This window comes from Limulus polyphemus, unplaced genomic scaffold (assembly GCF_000517525.1).
Source record: "Limulus polyphemus unplaced genomic scaffold, Limulus_polyphemus-2.1.2 Scaffold7271, whole genome shotgun sequence".
In the NCBI taxonomy this organism is placed as follows: Eukaryota; Metazoa; Arthropoda; class Merostomata; order Xiphosura; family Limulidae; genus Limulus; species Limulus polyphemus.
In genome coordinates this window covers 5,573-25,157 of record NW_013672881.1, presented here as the reverse complement: position 1 = coordinate 25,157, position 19,585 = coordinate 5,573, and the positions used below count along the sequence as shown (strand labels likewise).

At 30.6% G+C, this 19,585-nt stretch overlaps 1 protein-coding gene across 1 annotated transcript in view; it reads right to left on the bottom strand.

The window, feature by feature from the left end:
* LOC106474480 (zinc finger matrin-type protein 2-like) overlaps positions 1–19,544 on the bottom strand; it is a 25,604-nt gene extending 6,060 nt beyond the window's left edge. Inside the window, exons 1-5 of the mRNA XM_022402786.1 lie at positions 19,440–19,544; positions 14,395–14,544; positions 12,881–12,951; positions 4,398–4,471; positions 134–153 (exon numbers count right to left, since the gene is read on the bottom strand). Of these exons, the coding sequence (XP_022258494.1) occupies positions 134–153; positions 4,398–4,471; positions 12,881–12,951; positions 14,395–14,544; positions 19,440–19,454 (330 nt within the window). The 5' untranslated portion in view covers positions 19,455–19,544. The remainder of the gene's footprint in view (positions 1–133; positions 154–4,397; positions 4,472–12,880; positions 12,952–14,394; positions 14,545–19,439) is intronic.
* Positions 19,545–19,585: the final 41 nt, after the last annotated feature.

Below are 19,585 nucleotides of genomic sequence, written 5' to 3'. Positions count from 1 at the left end.
CTGGTCTGGAAAAGATAAAGAAAGGAGCATTAGTATGTTTTATGACATGACTATATGGCCATTTCCAAGTTCTGCTGGTCTGGAGAAGATAAAGAAAGGAGCATTAGTATGTTTTATGACATGACTATATGGCCATTTCCAAGTTCTGCTGGTCTGGAGAAGATAAAGAAAGGAGCATTAGTATGTTTTATGACATGACTGTATGCTTTTCCTTGATGGAAATGTACTTAAAATGTTGCTTATATACTATTAAGCATGACATTACTATGTAAAAACAACAAAGGTAATAAACTCTCTGATCATATACAAAATATATAAATGTTACACTTCAAAATACAATTAAGGATAACTGAAATTTATAATATTATAGCTATGGTAACAATAAAACCATGTTATAAAATAATGTCATTCAACATTCATTTCACCGTTATGCAAATAAGTCACCAATCATGTTATTTAAATGCAAGTGACTGGTCATTCAGTACATACATATATGTACATGAGCTTGTAAGTTTTTTTTTACTAAAGATTTTCTCATAAATTTTTTCTTTCAGAATGTTGACTATCCAATGTACAAAGTAATTTCTATTTTAAGATTAAAAATACTTTTCCTTATCTGAAAACGTTTTTTTGAATAAAACTTTATACTTAACCTATTATTTTATCGATATTAACTCTAAATGGTGTTGATCGAGTTGACCGACTTCGTAACCATCATAAAAATTAGGAAATAAATCTAAATTACCTTGTTTGTTCTAGATTAACTGCAAATTGTAATAGGAAAACACAAATGTTTATTCTAAATAGCTTAAATCTTGTTACAGTATAAATCTATTTATATTTATTAATTTTTGTTTTATTGACCTTTGAACCGTGTCTGACTAAAAATGTCTCAACAGAAGTTGAAAATTACACGGCACACGTGCACTGATGTGACTTTATCAAACAGCGTAATGTAGAAGCTTCTGGCACATATACTCCATGAAGGTTTTTTATTATTATTTATTATCTTACCTAACAACTTTCTATTTTTATGATTTTAGTTACTTTTATAACAATAAACAGTGAAAACAAATGAAAAATAAAAAACCTCGTAATTAACTATCAAACATTTTTATTTTCAGTAAAGCATTATATTTTATTTATTTTTTGTACCGTAACATTATACTTATTTCTCCAGGTTGTAGGTAAGTAATCAAAGTATAATGAAAATAAAGGTTGTAAAATAAAATGTATTGTTAGTAGTGATTACAAAATTTCAAGGTACTTATGATCAGAGTTTACGCTCTCACCTTTTCACACTTATTTTCTGTAGTTATTTTATTGCTAGTATATGAGTTAGAAACTAGAAGAAACAAAATGAATAGTACTCTGTTTCTTTCAGTACGGACAGTAAAGTTCCAAGTAAATCTCTTGAGAGTTTCTTCTAATCTTTTTACACCTATTTTCTATTGTTATTCTACTGTTAGTGGCTGAAGTAGAAACCTGCTGAATATAAAGCAATGAATCAATGTTCCTGGTTAGGTGTTACTGTACTTTGACATTGTCAATATTAAATAACTTCATGTTGTGCAATTCCCAGAATTTTCTCTGCTTTGAAAACCGAGTGGGATAGGATATATCATCTTGTTGACAGTACAGTGGTTACAATGACAACTGTCTAAAGTATTATAAGATGTTTATAACTATGTAGAAAGTCTGGGACGATCCAATAAGTCAAAAAGCAGAAGTATCCTACAGAAACTATTCGGATTGCTGCTCTGAGAACAATGTTGGAAAGAATTTGCCGGCATCTTTACAACACAGTGGTTGCAACAAGAATTGTCTAAAGTACTTTATAAAAGTGAGGGAAAATATTTATGATATGGCTCAGTACAAAGTATAAAGTTGTATCCTATCCAATAAACTTGCTAGTTATCTTACTTGGTGGTCAGGATTTAGCATTGGTATAGGTGTAAACGTGTGTAAATACCTACAGACATCCTGTTTCCTATAATACCATGCTTACACAGTAACCACTAAATGCGTAATTTCCAGTGATATAAATATGGGTCATTTTGGTTGGGTTAGTATTCTTGGCTTAGCCTTCTTGATTGTAACTTGAGAAACAAATTATTCACCAGCAAACTGCAAGTTCAACAGGGTGTTTATGTAAAGATGTTACTTTTCATGTGTTAAGATCAGTTAATCAGTGACAAATTTATTTCTTAGACTTTCACAAATTACATAAATAAACTTTTCCTGAATTGCAAAGTCTTTAGTTTTGTTTAATTTGTTCTCATCCTACCTCAATGTAAAAAATAACACAAGTTCTTACTTTGTAAAATACAGTAACTTATTGGTTACCATACATTACATATGTATATATATATATAACTAATGTTTTCAAATAAATACTGAAATGTCAGTTATTTTTCTTCACACATAAAACAGTAAATAAAAAATAATTGAAAAACAATGATCTCTATTACTTACGATGCTACAAAGTACTTGTTTGCACTTATGAGCCATACTTGCTAAGCCTTGTCCAAATTCACATGTAGAGATGGAAAAATAATACTTTTTGTGGACTTTTATAAGCATTTTTAAATACAAAATAATTATAAATTACTATACTAATACTGCAAAAATCTACTGTAATTTATCAAGCTTCCTAACTAAATTGTATTTGGGTCTAAAAAAATAATAATTTGTATTCACGGAATAGCCTTGATAGCAATACTTCAAACTTTCCAATGGTATAAGAGCATTTTTCTTGTTAATAACTTAGGAAGACTGACAGAATTATGTAGAATAAATATATAGCTTTTAATTGATTATAAAGTTATTGGTGTATAAAAGTAGGCATAGATAAATAAGTCTTTTTCAAATGATGAAGTAGTGGTCAGAGCCAATATGGTAGTTTTCCTAAATATCATGATATCTCAGCAAATAGAAAAGGTAGGAGGTTCTTATTTTATATTCTAACTTGCCAATATCTAAAATTTGAGTTTCTAATTCATACAAAACTATAGACATTATATTGTGGACGTCATAAAATGTAATCTGACCAAACCCAGAAGGCCACGTATCACGTGACACACAAAAATTGATATTTAGCTATTTTTTTATATTTAGTTTCAAATTAAGAAACTAATTAATGTATAATACTAAAATTTGAATTATAATCTACAATTTGATACCAAATTTATTGACATACGTTTATGAAATAATAGCTAAATAAAATGTTGAATGTAAATTTATAAACGTGATGATACGCACTCTGACTCCTACTCGTCTTGATAGGGTTAAACGCGTGTATACACAAAACCTCAGGCACAAAGTCACATGGCTCAGTAAAAAATTACTTTAAAAGACACGAAGCTTTATTTAAAGCAGTGTTCTAGATATATTTGTTTTATATCAAAAGGCTGCTTTTCTACTGGTAATATTTTATACACAATTAGTGGGGTTTTTTGTCTTACTCTAGGCATATCTAGAAGATACCTTTTCATAATGCATTTCAGACAGCCTGATAAGACATCAGCTCATTATGTGAGTAAGCATTTACAGATCATGCAAGGTCTGACCACTAAACATTAGGACAAAAAAAAAGAATTATCAACAAAATAGCTAGAGACAGAGAATGATCAACAAAATAGCTAGAGACAGAGACTTATCAACAAAATAGCTAGAGACAGAGAATGATCAACAAAATAGCTAGAGACAGAGAATGATCAACAAAATAGCTAGAGACACAGAGAACAGCAAAGAAATATGGTAGAAGTATCTATCTGAACTTGATTTCACAATAAAAAGTTAATTCTTTCTGTATCTTACTTACCATTTTACATTTAACCCTTTCTGTGTCAGGCTTTTTTTTTAAATGAGCTAAAAAAAAGGTCAGTTTATTTATTTCGCTTTTTGATATGGAAAAAAAAAGTTATTTTATGATCTATTATTATATTTCTGCACAAAATATACTCGATGAATAAATGTTACATGCAAATAAAGTAAATTAAAATACAGCAAGAAATGGTTTGTCCAAATTAACATGGCACCGAAGTTACCTTGGGCAAATCACAGAAGGGGTTAAAACAGTTAGTTAAGCCTACGTTGACAAAAGTAATGTAAACATTATCATGAAGCCAAGAGCAAAAACAGTGATGAAAACATAAAATATCATAACACTTTTTAATTTATTCTAATTCTGTCAAAATGTTCTTTAAGTTTAAGTTGAACAAGTACCAATACTTAAAACCACTGTGAAATTATTAATTTTCCCATTGCCAACTTTTTGTACAGTAAATTTTAAATATACTACTTATTTTAATAAATAATTATCTCTACATAGTAATTTAACATTTTCTGGGCTTTGCTGAAAGTGAAAAGGTTTAGAAACAAAATATCACACTTACGTTTTTTTCCATTGATGTGGTCTAGGAAGTTTATAGAATCTTTTACAACACAATCACATACATTGCAATAATATCTGAAAGATAAAAACAAAACAAGAATTAACAAAGCATAGAAGCAGAAAAAAACAAAACAGCACGAGTATAATAGAGTAGGTAATTAGCAATATTTGCTAATCGATTAGTAGAATGTACATCTCCCCACAGACAAATAAAAAAGTAGCCCAAGAGTTGGTAGTTTCTTGTGCCAGCCAGTTACTTTCCCTCTAATCGGCAGTTCAAAATTAGTGACATTGGCAGAATGTGACTTTGCCAAAACAAGGACAGGGCAAGCAATTTTAGTGGCAATGGGAATCAAACCCAATACCTTTGAATTATGAGCCACCCCCCAACTCCCAGGCCATGGTTGGTTCAAAGCTGAAGTAAAGAAATATAATTTATAATGCTAATGTCAGGTTTTGATTCCTGCAGTGGAAATAACCCTTTATGTAGCTTTATGCTTATTTCAGTTTGAATAATCAGAAACCTTATATTTGATTAGTTGAGTATTTTTAGTGCCAAACAATTGAATCAAATTTTCAACTAATCAAAAATAGTAATAATCAGAAACCTTATATTTGATTAGTTGAGTATTTTTAGTGCCAAACAATTGAATCAAATTTTCAACTAATCAAAAATAGTAATAATCAGAAACACTACATTCAATTAGTTGATTATTCTTAGGACAGTTGATTCAATCATAATTTACATTAACTGATTGTTGTAATAATCAAAAACAGCAGTAAACAGAAACACTAAATTTGATCAGTTGGTTATTTTATGTAATATTAATTTATATAAAATTAATCAATGTAATCACTATTCATAGGTAATCAATTAATGTATAGTACTGTAATATCAAATAATAATAGATCTTTCATTTTTAGATTTAAAATATCTACCTCCGACAATTCATAATAAACAAATGCAAAGTACATTGTCAGTGTAAACATTGATTATGACTCACAATTTTAATCTATATATATTGTGAACCATGGTGTCTGTCCAAGTGTTCATCTTCCTCCCGTTTGAAAAGACGGGAGAACAGGTATGGATAATGCAGAAGCCAAATTTAATTTTTCAAGCAGGATATTCTACACTAAATTGTTAGGAATTATTATTTATATATCAAAATGTGATGTAACTTAAAGACTAAAAATGTAGATTTATCATATGTTAACATGACTGACATGCTTAACAATTACTTTGAGGTGGGCAGTATAAGTACCTCAGATCTGAGTGAAACCAAGAGTGCAACACAATTAACCTTTTAAAGTCCATGAAATAATTTAAACTGATAGATTAACTTAAACGTTTCCCATCACTGGGGATGAGTACTTTTGCTTGTATTTCAATAATAATCACTGACCTGCCGTGAGCCAAAGCAGTTTTTATCAGATGTGATCAAAATTATAACTTTGCATTTACTCTTCTTTATAAATAACAGTACTCATTATACTGCAAATCAAGTCATGTTACAGGATGTTTGAAACTTATGGTGCATTCACTCCTCTTATTTAACAAAAAACACAGTAAGACAATCCTAAACTATACCACAAAGAATTGATGATTAAAAGTAATGGAAAGCCTTACATAATACAAGTAAACATAAACTATCATCCCTACAAAAACGTATACTTGAAGATACTTGTAGCAATGGAAAATAGAAAAATTCTATACTATATCCAGATGAGAATCAAACCTGTCAATTCAAACTTAAACACAAAACTTATTCTTATTTGATCGACACATAGTCATAATAAACCTTAAATTACTTATAATAGGTCCAGCAAAATGTTTATTATACTGCAAGTCTGAATCTTTCTTAAGTTCAAAAATAAGTCGTATCATTTTGTTCAAAAACAGAGAGGAAGTGGACATATATGGAACTAAAAGATGCTATATTAATACTTATCTTCTTCACCCGATTGTTGATAACTCATACTCACTAGCTAACTTATTTTCTGGAATAGAGAACTGTTATGTGATAAAAGTATTATATTTTGATGCTACCATAGCCTGTGGTCTACACAGATACTATCATCAACACCATTTTAATGATTCACTAAAACATAATTTCTTGCCAAATAACTTATATCTATCCACGTTTTTGTTTAGCAAATAATAATAATTTAATAAAATTAATACATATAAATTTAGACTTGAGATTATAATTAAGTGTATCTTAAAATTGTAATTTTTAGTCAAGATAATTGTCCGTTTTTCAGAATTTTTTAGTATGGCACTACACTGACTAAGGTTGAATTGTCTTGTAACACGTATTTTCTCTCCCTTGTTGAGCATTACAACAACATGCTATTGTAATTATACCATGATTACGAGTGTGTCCACATATCTTAACCACAGACAATTCTAAATAACTTCTATTAATGGCTGCATAATTAATACTGAAAATTTAGTTTCTGTGTCACAAATTACAACCTTGTAAAATTAAATACTTCATTTCTAATATGCATGTTATTAGTTCTGTAACTTTGTTTATTAAAGTACTTCTCAGTAACAATCACCTTTAACAAAGTATAATGTTAGACTACATAAGGGTTCCACATGTACAGGCTGTTAATAAATTATGACAGAAAACCTCCTGATTAAACCGGCTTACCCCAAAAACCCAATGGTAAAGCATACAATGTCTTACTCACATAAAACATTTATGCGAATACTTAACAAGTAAATACAAAGTTTAACGTATTGCAAGCTTTGTGTACTGTATACATAAATATTACTTGTATAATACACCGTATAACATCTAGGCATATTTTTCCCATCCTTCATTCCTTGTAAATACAGGGCTCATATAGATCTTGGTAAATCAAATTTCCCAATTTCCAGTCACATTTCTTTGATTTCATATCATATATTGACTACTCATTACAGAGGTATGAGCTGTTCAAAAAACAGCCTCACACACACAAATCTATAAAAAAATTACTGTCCCTTATCTTACGTTTTAATTACACAACTGAAAATAACAAAACTACTTATTAAATCATTTGTTAGGCATACTTACATCAAACTGAATTCAGTGTGGTTAATAAATCAGCTGTCACATTTCTCTACCACCTTTATAAATTTTATACTGCTCCAAAAGAAAAGGAAGACATTGGGAAAATGACAAAAACATCTGTGTACAGGTTGGATACTTGATATTCATTGTTTATAATCCATAATTTGGACATCAATGTCCTAGTCCAGTTTGTGCACCTATTTCTCTTCAGCTCTTTTCTGAAGGCAATTCGACTTTGCAATAAATTTGGAATTTCCTGTTTTCTCATATTATTCAGCAATTTCCTTAGCACTGGTTTGAAATACACCAACCTTTTCTTTGTGTATTCTTTAAGCTTCCTACCTTTTCAAGATTAGACTTTCTTTTCTTCTTTTGTCTTTCTTTATTTTTCTGTTCAGTACTGTATGCACTTTGACATAGCACTTCTTACGGATAACATCATCTGTTTTGTGACCCGAACACTTGCATTCCCCCCTCCACTGATGCCATGTGATCTTTAATCAGATGTCTGACCATGGAACAGCACTAAAACTGTTCTAACCTCTCTTCACGTTAGTGGATGACTTTTGGCTATAGTATTATAGAGAAAAAGTTTGTTCTGTCTTATTTGACACTGATCATTTAGTGTACTCTAAATGAAGTCATTGAAATGTGTCATGTTCTTTATCACAAATGTTTCCTCAACTTATTTAATATCCACAAGATATCAAAGCAGTCTGTGTATTAAAGTGATGCACTGTGATGAAACATTTGTCATGTTGTAAGATTCTATGTTAGCCATATACCTTGTAAACAGGTAGCAGACTGGAAAAATCTCAATCAACTTTTTGCTCAAAACTATCAAGACTGACAGTTTCACTGATCTTTTTTGTGATCAGAATTTTCTCTGTGGGAAATTCAAGATGAACTTCTGTTTGCCTTTCAGTGTCAGTCAAGTCAATGTTGACAAGTTGGGAACAAGTAGTTAGTGCAGCAACGTTCTCATAACTCAATAATCTTTTATTACTTTCAACAAGTCTGCAACCACAAATACAGCCACAGGTTTGTCATTTTGGTAATGTTCAAAAAAGGTTGAATTTGCTTTGTCACTACGAGAGTGAAGTTAAGCTTCACTTCAGTCAGAGGTTCTTAACACCCACTTATGACAATGCCAAATTAATTTGTCTCTGGATTTTTCATTGTCACTGCTTGCACTTAATTCTTAAGATCTAGCAAATTCTGAATCAGCCTTTCAATGACACACACATTTTCAACCCATCTGTGATAAACATACTTCAGAGGAAACGTCACCCTACCTGTCACAGTTGTGTAGTTCTGTCTTTGTGCTGGGGTGCCTTGGAAACGTCACCCTACCTGTCACAGTTGTGTAGTTCTGCCTTTGTGCTGGGGTGCCTTGGAAACGTCACCCTACCTGTCACAGTTGTGTAGTTCTGCCTTTGTGCTGGGGTGCCTTAGAAACGTCACCCTACCTGTCACAGTTGTGTAGTTCTGTCTTTATGCTGGGGTGCCTTGGAAATGTCATCCTACCTGTCACAGTTGTGTAGTTCTGCCTTTCAGATGTGGCATGTACTAATTTGAAAGGATTCTATGTTAGAGCCACATGCTGAAACAGCTATCGTGAAAGCACCACAAACAACAGGGAGTTCATGAACTATCATTCAGCAGACCTTTTCTTGTCTTACGTTCTGTGTCAGTGTGGATATATTCAAGTGCTTTCCATTTAATATTTGGCCCATTTAAGGTAAACTGCAACAGATTATAGTTCCTAAGTTGGCCAATGGTATCTTCAAGATGTGTAGCCAAATTTGCATGTCCCTTGGAAATAGAAGTACTTTGTTTTCATTCCAGAAACTTCACTTGTTTCTGCTGTAGTTTCTCTTTCAATGACTCAAACAAAAGAACATAAAAGTCTATTTTTATGTTATCTGTATGCTGCTGCAGAAAACAATGTCCTAAAACAGCATTAATATATTCAGCAACTTGAGTAACAGTTATAAAATGTCAAATGCCTCAATATTAATGAGTAAACTTCATATAGCAAAATGTCAAGATATGATATAATTCTCATAATAAAACTTTTCGAAAGCATCGTATACTGCCAGATCTACATGCTCACCATTCAGTGACTAGAAACTTACACATTTGGTATTTTCTTTCCTAACACACTGTTAGAAAGAACAACTATTTTAATCATAAAGTACAATGATATGTATACAAGCAGTATATTCAGATGAAACTGAATTAACTTGAGAGCTAAATCAGATAGGTACACTTGATAAAAGGAGTTTGTTCAACTATGAAGTAATGATAAATCTCTTAGTATCTGAGTCGATACTGAACATAACATGTAACACAAAAATGCACAATCATTATTGAAACACTAAACAAAAACACAGTGTATTTACTTGATAACACAATGCACTGTCCCATAAAACATGGGTGTTAGCATTTCCTAATTTTCAGGACTGAAAATATTGACTTGTAACTAAAGTGACTTTATTATAAAACTAGTTTTTATTTCATCACAGCTTAATTACATAAATGCTTGTATTGTCTAATAACCTATGTATCATTACAGTTAGCCAATGATGCAAATGATTTTCTGTTATCGTTTCTCTTTTACTTTTTGAGTGAAATTTAATTTTTCCAAAAATAACATTTTGAAACTGTCTTGAATCCATATTTATTTGTTTCAAAAAACTTATAAATGTGCTGGTTAATAAAAATGTTTTATCTTGTTAAATTTTACTAAGTATCTTACAATTTAACCTTGTAGAGGTTAATACACACCAACTATGTACATTCCAGTTTGTTTCTTATTATCTTTATTCATAAAACAACCTAGCCTTTTACAAAAAAGGAATTTACTTCTACAGATTTTCCACAGAATTTTGAATTGAGAAATTCCCCGATTATTTTACCTGGGCCTTAACTTACAAAATTATTGTATAATCATCTTGACACATGCTGATTATAAATAGAATAGATTATGTAATGTTAGAACACTGGACTAATGCAAATATACAAAAATTTTTGGCCATTGATATTTTGGGATGCATGAGCATAACGGCTATCTATTTTTTGTGGGTGCAATGTACAGACAAGTACAACATTTTGGATTCAAATTATTATTTTTTATAAGTGATTCATGTATAGATATTATGAAAATAATGAATGTTTTCCTGCATTTTCTTGATTTCTTCTAGCACATATATATATGGGAAAAAACTCAAGACAAATGATCGTGATGTCTAATTGCACATAGTGAAACCTATGAAAGAAAAGTCAATCACTGCATAAGAGACCTGTACAACTTTTCTAGTCTAAGATATATGTCCACTTAATTCATAATTAGAAAGACCACATAAGGTGACAAACAATGTAATTGATAAAACAGTTTACTTGGGCCTACCAATTTTGCTTCCAAGTAAGAGACATCCATCGATATGTACCTCTTTCATCACTTCAAGAAATACTGAGACAATAATAACTAAAAAAATAACATGATGTCAAAGACAATTACAAATAACCAGATAACACATGTAATTACCTTATTCGGCTATCTGTGAAAAACGTTGCACATACAAATTAGATAAAACTTTGCAAGAGTAGCTATTGGTATCCTCTATCAAAACGAACAGTTTCCAAGTCCAACGCTCTGTTTACAAGATAGCAGTCAGAAGATTTTAATGTTTCTGTCACTAGAGGGATACAGAAAGTGGTCAGCACCTAGATTTTGTAATATATAATGCTTTGGAAAAGTTTTATTATGATAATTTTGTCATTTCTTGATATTTTACCATAAGAAATTTATTCCTTGAGACATTTGGGATTTCACAGCTCCACTCCCCTAGCAATTTACAGTTCAACAATTTGATAACTTGATGTTAGTGGCCCTAACTGATGTGTTGTCTAGGGTTTTGTTTTTGTCTCTGCAGACTGATTTGAAATAATAACACAAAGTTACACCCAGTTTGAGTAGTACAAGTGATCATGGTGAAGAGCCACCTCACCTGTTGATCCCATAATAATATCTGCAGCTGCAGGTGGTGTTGCTGACATTAATGGTTTTTAAATTGTAATGATTCAAAAAAATTCACAGTATTCAAAGATTTCATGACAGTGTTTTTCATAGTCCCAGTAAATAAACATGCTTCTGGTTTTTACCAATTTTTCACAGCTTCATGTTTGAGAGTTTCATTGTTTTACTACAAAGTTTGCACCTAATTGAAACTCTGTTCCAGCCAGGCATGAAATTTTATAAATTTATTAGCCCAATGCCACATTATGGCCAACATAGCTTTAATTTCGCTCTACTCCTGCATGACCCTATGAACTGCGGGCATGTTATTTTCCCACCAAGTTTTGGGTCTTGTGAGACTTTTGTAGACTCCCAATTGAAGACAAAGATTTAAAAAACATAATAATAATAATTAAAGCTTTGATTTTATAATATACTAGAATACTTATATTATATTCAATACTTCTAGGAAATATATGTTATACCTTAACCTCACATAACTGTTTCAACTATAGTGTCAAAAGGCAAGATATAATCAACCACTTTTCAAGTTTGCTTGGCAATGATGGCATTCTGCATTGCCATTACATTCTTCATAACTGGTCAGCACCTCTCAGGATTTCAGATTCTTCCATTACACTGGGTAAACAGCAATTAATCACAGTGTAATAAAACTGTCACTGATATTTTCTAAAGTTAGCTTTTTTTCTTGTATTATGATCATAATCGTATATGGATCAGTAGTTTATGGTACTTGTATAGTTCCTAAACAATGTGAAGCAGATGTCACTGTAACAAAGGGAGTTTCAAATTCTATGCACTGAGAATATAAAGATTTTAAATTTATACTAAATGTAACGTGAAGCATCTGACAATAAATTATTGACTAATGGTTCTTAGCTCAATAAAGAATTAAAAGAAAAAAAACATCTAAGTTTTCAGGTATTTTATTATAAATCTATTATGACCATTACAATGTTGAATTTTGCACAAGACTACGTCCAGCAACTTTTAAACTTTGCCATCACATTTGTATTTAGATGCATATTAAACATCATGCTATTAACAAGGACTTTACAATATTAAAAATTGTTTATTTCAAAATAAGTAGTTGTATCATCATACATCTCTAAAAAATATTGTAATAATATTTTACTTGCATTGGCACTTCTCTATGTACATGTATCTAATTTTGTGGACTCTTTTAAAAGGGATATTTACCTTACTTTCTAGTGCTTGAAAAACATTGAGGAATTTCCTAGCTTTTACAGTTTTATATGACTCATACTAACCCTGTATGACTCATACTAACCCTGTAAGTATTATAGATATTGTAAGTCTAGTACAAACCTAAGAATTTGAACATGAAAATATGCTTTAAAAATATTGTGGCCTTACCCTCCTGACTGAGAAGGTGGAGTAGTTTTGGTGATTACTGTAGTCTTTCCAAGTTTAGAATCAAGATCAACCTATTAAATACATAAAACATTATATTTACTAAATTTAAACATTCTATAAAACAAAGTTAAGTCATGGAAGAAGTTTAACATCTATTTCCCTTACCTGAAAGTATGGGTAAATTGTTGCATTATATTAATATTGTTTCTGTGAAGAGGTGATTAATCATTGTGAATGTTAGTGTTCTAATTACTAAAGTACAACCTTGAGTAACTATTTCTTTATAACTCACCAAATTTCAAGCCTTGTAATTATATTAATATTGTTTCTGTGAAGAGGTGATTAATCATTGTGAATGTTAGTGTTCTAATTATCAAAGTACAACCTCGAGTAACTATTTCTTTATAACTCACCAAATTTCAAGCCTTGTAATTATATTAAATTGATCCATCAACCTTAAAACAAAAATAATTTAAAACTATTTCAACATATAAATTATAAACTATAAATTATAGTGGAGTTCACTATAATTCCAAAATTCTGTAAAGACAATCACATTACAGAAGTATGTACTTCAAAATGGTACAAGATACTTCCACTTTGATTTTGCTACTTTCTTTTAACACATGCCAAACAGATAAATCCTTCATCTAATACCAGAATTGGCTCCAAGCAGTAGGGGTTGTCAATCAAACAGTCCTCTAATATAAGAAGGTTGAGTGAAATTTATTTTTTATATTAATTAAAGCCCAAATTAGGTCACAAAATATTATTTCAAAGGAAGGATCACTTTAAAAATAGTTAAAAACAATGTATGTTTCTTTCAATTCTAAAGTATAAGGCCCAAAGCAGTCGTCTTGTCCTTGCTTATGCCTAGAAGTTCCTCAACAGTATTTTTTGCAGTGAAAACACATCTATTTTCTATGCCCTACTGAGACTTCAACACAAATTGACTTATGTTAATTTTGAACAGATTATACAAAGTCTTTTTTTAAGGTGAAACTGTGTGTTCCAGTATATTTATATTCATACAAAATTAAACTAATCTCTTAACAGTGATAATCTTTTACACAAGGTACATAAAAAACAACACATTTAATATTTAACAGTTCAAAAATGAAAATGGAGAACACTAACAATCCTGTAAAAATATTCGAACAATACACAAAATATTTTGTTCAAAAAAGAATCCAATTAACATGAGAAAATAATCATAAAAGTCTGTGGCAGTTGAAACAGTTTTAAGTTTTGTTTGGTTACTTGTCCATATATATTTAGTGGAGATTTCTCAGAACAATGAAGGATATACTGGATTATATATTTACTTGATAGATGCAGAAAATGAGATGCCAAATGGGTGTTCACCATTTTAAAGCATTTAATTGCAGAGTATACTTCTACACATTCAAGAACTTTCAATTCCTTATCACCATTCACTGGATGACAGAGCTTCAGAAAATAAGTTTAATTTAAATTAATATGCTTTTCCTTTTATACGTCTTGTTTTTACTAACCTTATAATCTCTAGGTTTTAGAAGCTCCCTTTTAACTGGGGGATTTTTTTCCAAACCAACAATATCATCATCTAGTTCTTCTTCAATTCTTTTCTGTGCCAAATCTTCAAATTCTTTTAGGTCCCACTTACGACGATGGTCATCTGGTCTCTGCAACAAATATTTAAATACACAAATATTTTAGAAACATTAAAAAGTCTAAATTATTCTCAAGATCTCTTGGCAAAAATGTATTAGCCACAAAACCAACATGTATAAATATAATTTAAAAAAAAAATTAAGACAGTAATATATGTAAAAATAATTAAAAGTTCAGAAAAATTCTGAATTTTGTTTATTACAGAAAAGTTTCAAGGAAAATATTGGTTGACCATCAGCATTGTAAATAATGTATTATACATACCACACAAATGTAGTAAATCATGGTATGAATTTACAACTCATAAGATACAAAACTACTACAAGCTCATGCAAAAACAAATTTACCTACTCTATTTTTTCCATTATAGTTTACCAAAAAATCAAGTAAAAACTACCAGTGAAATTGCATGACTAAATCGCCAAGTTTCCAGAATAGACTATTTTTTGTGACATGTAAAGAGTCACAAATGGAGCTGCAATCCTGGCACAGTATGTTACAAAAACTTTTAAATATTTAAAAAAGAAGTGAAATTAAGGGGAAAAATCTTTCTAAATTACAATAACTCCACATGTTTAAACAATAATCCATGCAAGAATTCAATATTTTCCTGATGCAATTTTTTTTTGGTATATAAAAACCAGCCTACATTAGACTTTAATGTTGCAGAAATTAAATAGCTATGAAGGAACAACATTCAGATACAGACCCACATTATCACAGGTTAACCCTTTCGAGACGGGTCACGGGTGAAAGGCCATTTCATCTCTTTTGTTGATTCGCATTCAAAATTTTATTGAACTACAGTTTTATGAATTTATGTCAGTAAGTTTGGTATCAAACTGTAGATTATAATTCAAATTTTAGTATTATACATTATTTAATTTATTTTAGTCATTAATTTAGACATTCGAAATATTTTAGACATGCTACTGAAACACAACACAAATCTGGGTAAACACCATTACACTAATCATTTGTAGATATCTCTAACTAGTGAGTGAAAAGACCATGTTTGATTGTTTGCATTCACACATTTAATTCATGTATTTAACACATTTCAAGATTTACACGTATGAACTGAAATATCTGTATAGTATAGCAATTGTTTAAAAACATGAAAATAACATACAACGTATGTTTGTTTTTCAAAATTGTACAACATGAATAAGTATTTAATGAATGAAAAAACTTCAATAAATAATAGAATATGAAAAACATTTGCAAATTATGAACAGTTTAATAACACAGCAAAAACTATATTATTATTAATTATTCAGATCAGTTAATATTATGACTTTATAAGGGAAACAAAAACTGTACATGTTTTACATGCAATTCTAAACACTGTTTGTCACTTTTCATAGTGAAAGCTACATTTCCTCATGAGAGGATTTTTTAAGCACATGTATGCAACCCATGCAGCAGTTTAGAAAATACAAATAAATTGATAGAAAATTGGGTCCAACTTTTATCATGTTTAAATCACATGATCCATAGAACAGACTACCCAGACACTTGATACATTTACTAACCCATTATGCTACCCTGAGTTCATGATGTAAATATTCTTCCTAAGACTAATTGGTGAAAAATCTATCATAATTGCAGCTTGGAAATGAATGAAATAACAGAAACAGCACGAGGTCTGGATGAGAGGCAGTGAGCTAAGTTCTAGGTGAAGTCAAGTTGAAAATATAGAGAAGTAAAACAGTAATGACTAAAATGAAAGTCATTAGTTACTTGTATAGAAGTTAGTTAAAGCTCATAAAAAAATATTATTATTACATAGCTGAGTTTTATACTTTTGAGAAATCCATTAAAACAATGAAAAAAAGTCAGTCTCCCTTAATGAAGAAAAAAGGTTTAAAATAAGGCACTGATGAGTCACAAGGTATAAGTATACACGTATATTACACTTTTATCAACTTTCCATCCACACAGCATATCCATATTTACCATATTACATACTTTATGAAAACTGGCAAGGAAATTATGTGATACAAGTGTTTAACAAAATGGAATTTCCATAGGCAGACATTCACCTATCATTTGAGGTGCAATACTAATCAAGTTTATTGAGGGGATGCCAAGTGAACTTATATGGTACCACATGGATCTCGGACAGAAATAATTTCTTCCATAATGAGGATAAGAATGATCAGATCAAACTGTATGCTGAAGCAGAGGAAGACACCAAAGTAGTGACAACTTCAGCTGAAAACTCTGCTCCAAGAAAACCTACAGGGTCCATTACAGCCCCAAAAGCTCAACCAGTTAGTATAAACTTCATTCTAGCAAATGATGATAAGCTAGATGTCACTGTAGAGGAATTTCTTCGACTTAATCTTAAAAACACTGTCAACAAAGAAAGACACATTCAACTAATCAGTTATTTTCACATCTGACTAAAATACCCATTTCCAGCTTTTCCTTTTTTTTTTAAAGACATTGTCAAACTACCTTTCTTTCATATAATAGACATCTCCAAGTGCAACAATTTAGGATTAAAATACATTTTTAAACCTAAAATCTTGTACATGAAAATGCATCAGATGCACAATGTAATAAAAAATCCAACAAGTTAAAAGTATAGTTAATACAATTCTTTTAGTTTTACACAACACATTTTCACAAGATTTCCTTACTAAACTAAATAAACTAATTCTTCATAAAATAACTGTCTTTAGATTTTATATGATAAAACTATTAAAGATTATTACCAGTGTGTAATAGAAGATATATCTACATAAATAAATGTCAACATGTATGTGTATCTGTTCCTTATACATTGACACAGTGATATAGAATCACATGAGGAAGATCGTATCTAACTACCAATGTTGTATATTCCTCAACATTAGAATGAACTATGTAACCACTATTGTTCAAACTCTTGAAAACAGTATGTCTTTCTTTTCAGTATTGGAACCTTTGTGTACTTCTATTGCACTTTTAATATTTCTTATGTTAAGAGAAAAAAACAAAAGCACAATTTCCTATCCTTTATTACAAACAAGTTTTTATTTCATCCATACTGGTACTACAGCTAGTAATTCATAAGTCAGTGAAAACAAATTCATGCCAATACTAGAAAAGCATACGACATTGTTTACTATTTGGCAAGAAAATTCTTGATGATACTAGATGATCTCTCTGCAGAGTGTTAACTGACATAACTGATAACCTATAACCACCAATTAATGTCAGGTAAAATAATCAATTAATTGAAATTATGATTGAATGATTGTCATGAAAAGTTACATATCCCTTAATTGAAAATGAAATTCTTAGAGATACTCACCTGCTTACACAGAAAGCTATTTATTTCTTGAAGTTGCACTAATCTCCCCAAGAAATTTGCATGTCACCAGCCTTGTAAAAACTCTCACCTAAACTTTACATGAATATGCACTACTGAATGATGACATACTATGCAGCATAACCCAACACCAAGACTGGGAGCTGGAAGGTCCTCTATCAGTGATGAATGTATCAAACAAGTACACAAATCGTTGCAGAGTAGCCCAAGAAAACTGCTTCAGCATGCTCCAGGAGAACTTACATGCCAAAAACATTCCTACTCCAAGTCATTCACAAACAACTTTTGCCTGCATTCCTACAAATTTCAGTTGGTACAGCACTGCAATTATATGACAGATCAAAGTGAAAGACATTTGCAATGAATCTCCTTGATCACATAGATGAAGACAACACCTTTCTCGCTGTGTACTGTTTAGCAATGAGGCTAAAGTGAATCACAACAATGTCTGCACTAGGACTCAGAAAACCTCCATAATACCACTAACACTTTGCTTGATAATCCAATAGTGAATGTGTGGTGTGGTCTCATGTGTGAAAGGATTATTGGTCCTTACTTTTTAGCTGAGAGCACTATTACCAGGAATGTGTACCTTGACATGGTAGAACAATTTACGTTCACACAACTGGAGGAAATGCAACCACAAATAATCATTCAATAAGATAGTGATCCACCTCACTGAAGTTTGTGGGGATATGTTAAGGATATTGTGTATCGCACACCTATAGCAAACCTCACTGAACTAAAGATCAGGATAGTGATGCTATTGTCACCATAACTGTGAATATGTTGCAGCAAACATGGACAAAACTGAATATCATTTAGACATGCTGACAGCCACTAACAGTGCACATGTAGAAGTCTACTAACATGTACATGAAAACTATTTGAGTTGGGCAAGGAGATGCTAAAAAACTGAATGGTTCTATTTCCTTAATCATTTAATCATTAAATTTTAAAATAGGAAAGATAATCTTGGACAACCCTGTATGTACCTACATCCACTGATCCATTCATGTGACAACATAAACAATAAATCCAATTACAATTTATAAACATACAGTGTGTAGATAAGCAGGCTTCTTAAACCAGTGCCAGGCAATAAGCCTATAAGTATTAAATTAGTACTATTATTTTAACTTCTTACTGTTACTTTATAAATTACAGTTACATAATTTATTAACATTAGTTGTTACACATTGCTTTTCATAATTTGCACAGTATGCTTTGGCTGGGATTTTACATTTACCAAAAGTTGACTCAAATTAAATTAATAATAATAATAATACAAAGTATTAGGTATTAATAAAATACAAATTATTAGGGATAAAAATATTAATATTGGAAATAACTAATAAAAATTGTGTATTAAAAAGTACAGTATAGGCCCTAAGCCTAAGACTGTAAGTTCTAACAAAGTGTAAGAATTACAATTCGAAACATTACTCATTATGTTTAACTTTTTTATAATCAAAATACATTACTTTTTTTTCTTATTCGCTCTTGTCTCCTTTGAAACAAGCTTCCCATGTTAATAAGTAAGATTTTTAAAAAAATTAAACGTTTATTCCTTAATACACTTACACTAAAAGAAGCCATCTTCTTCTACCTGTATAGTACTACATTTTCCAAGTACTAGTTCTTTCTAACCATAGCTATGGCAAGAAGAAACATTTAATAGTGAAAAATAAGCAAGTAAATAGCTATATATATATATATATATATATATA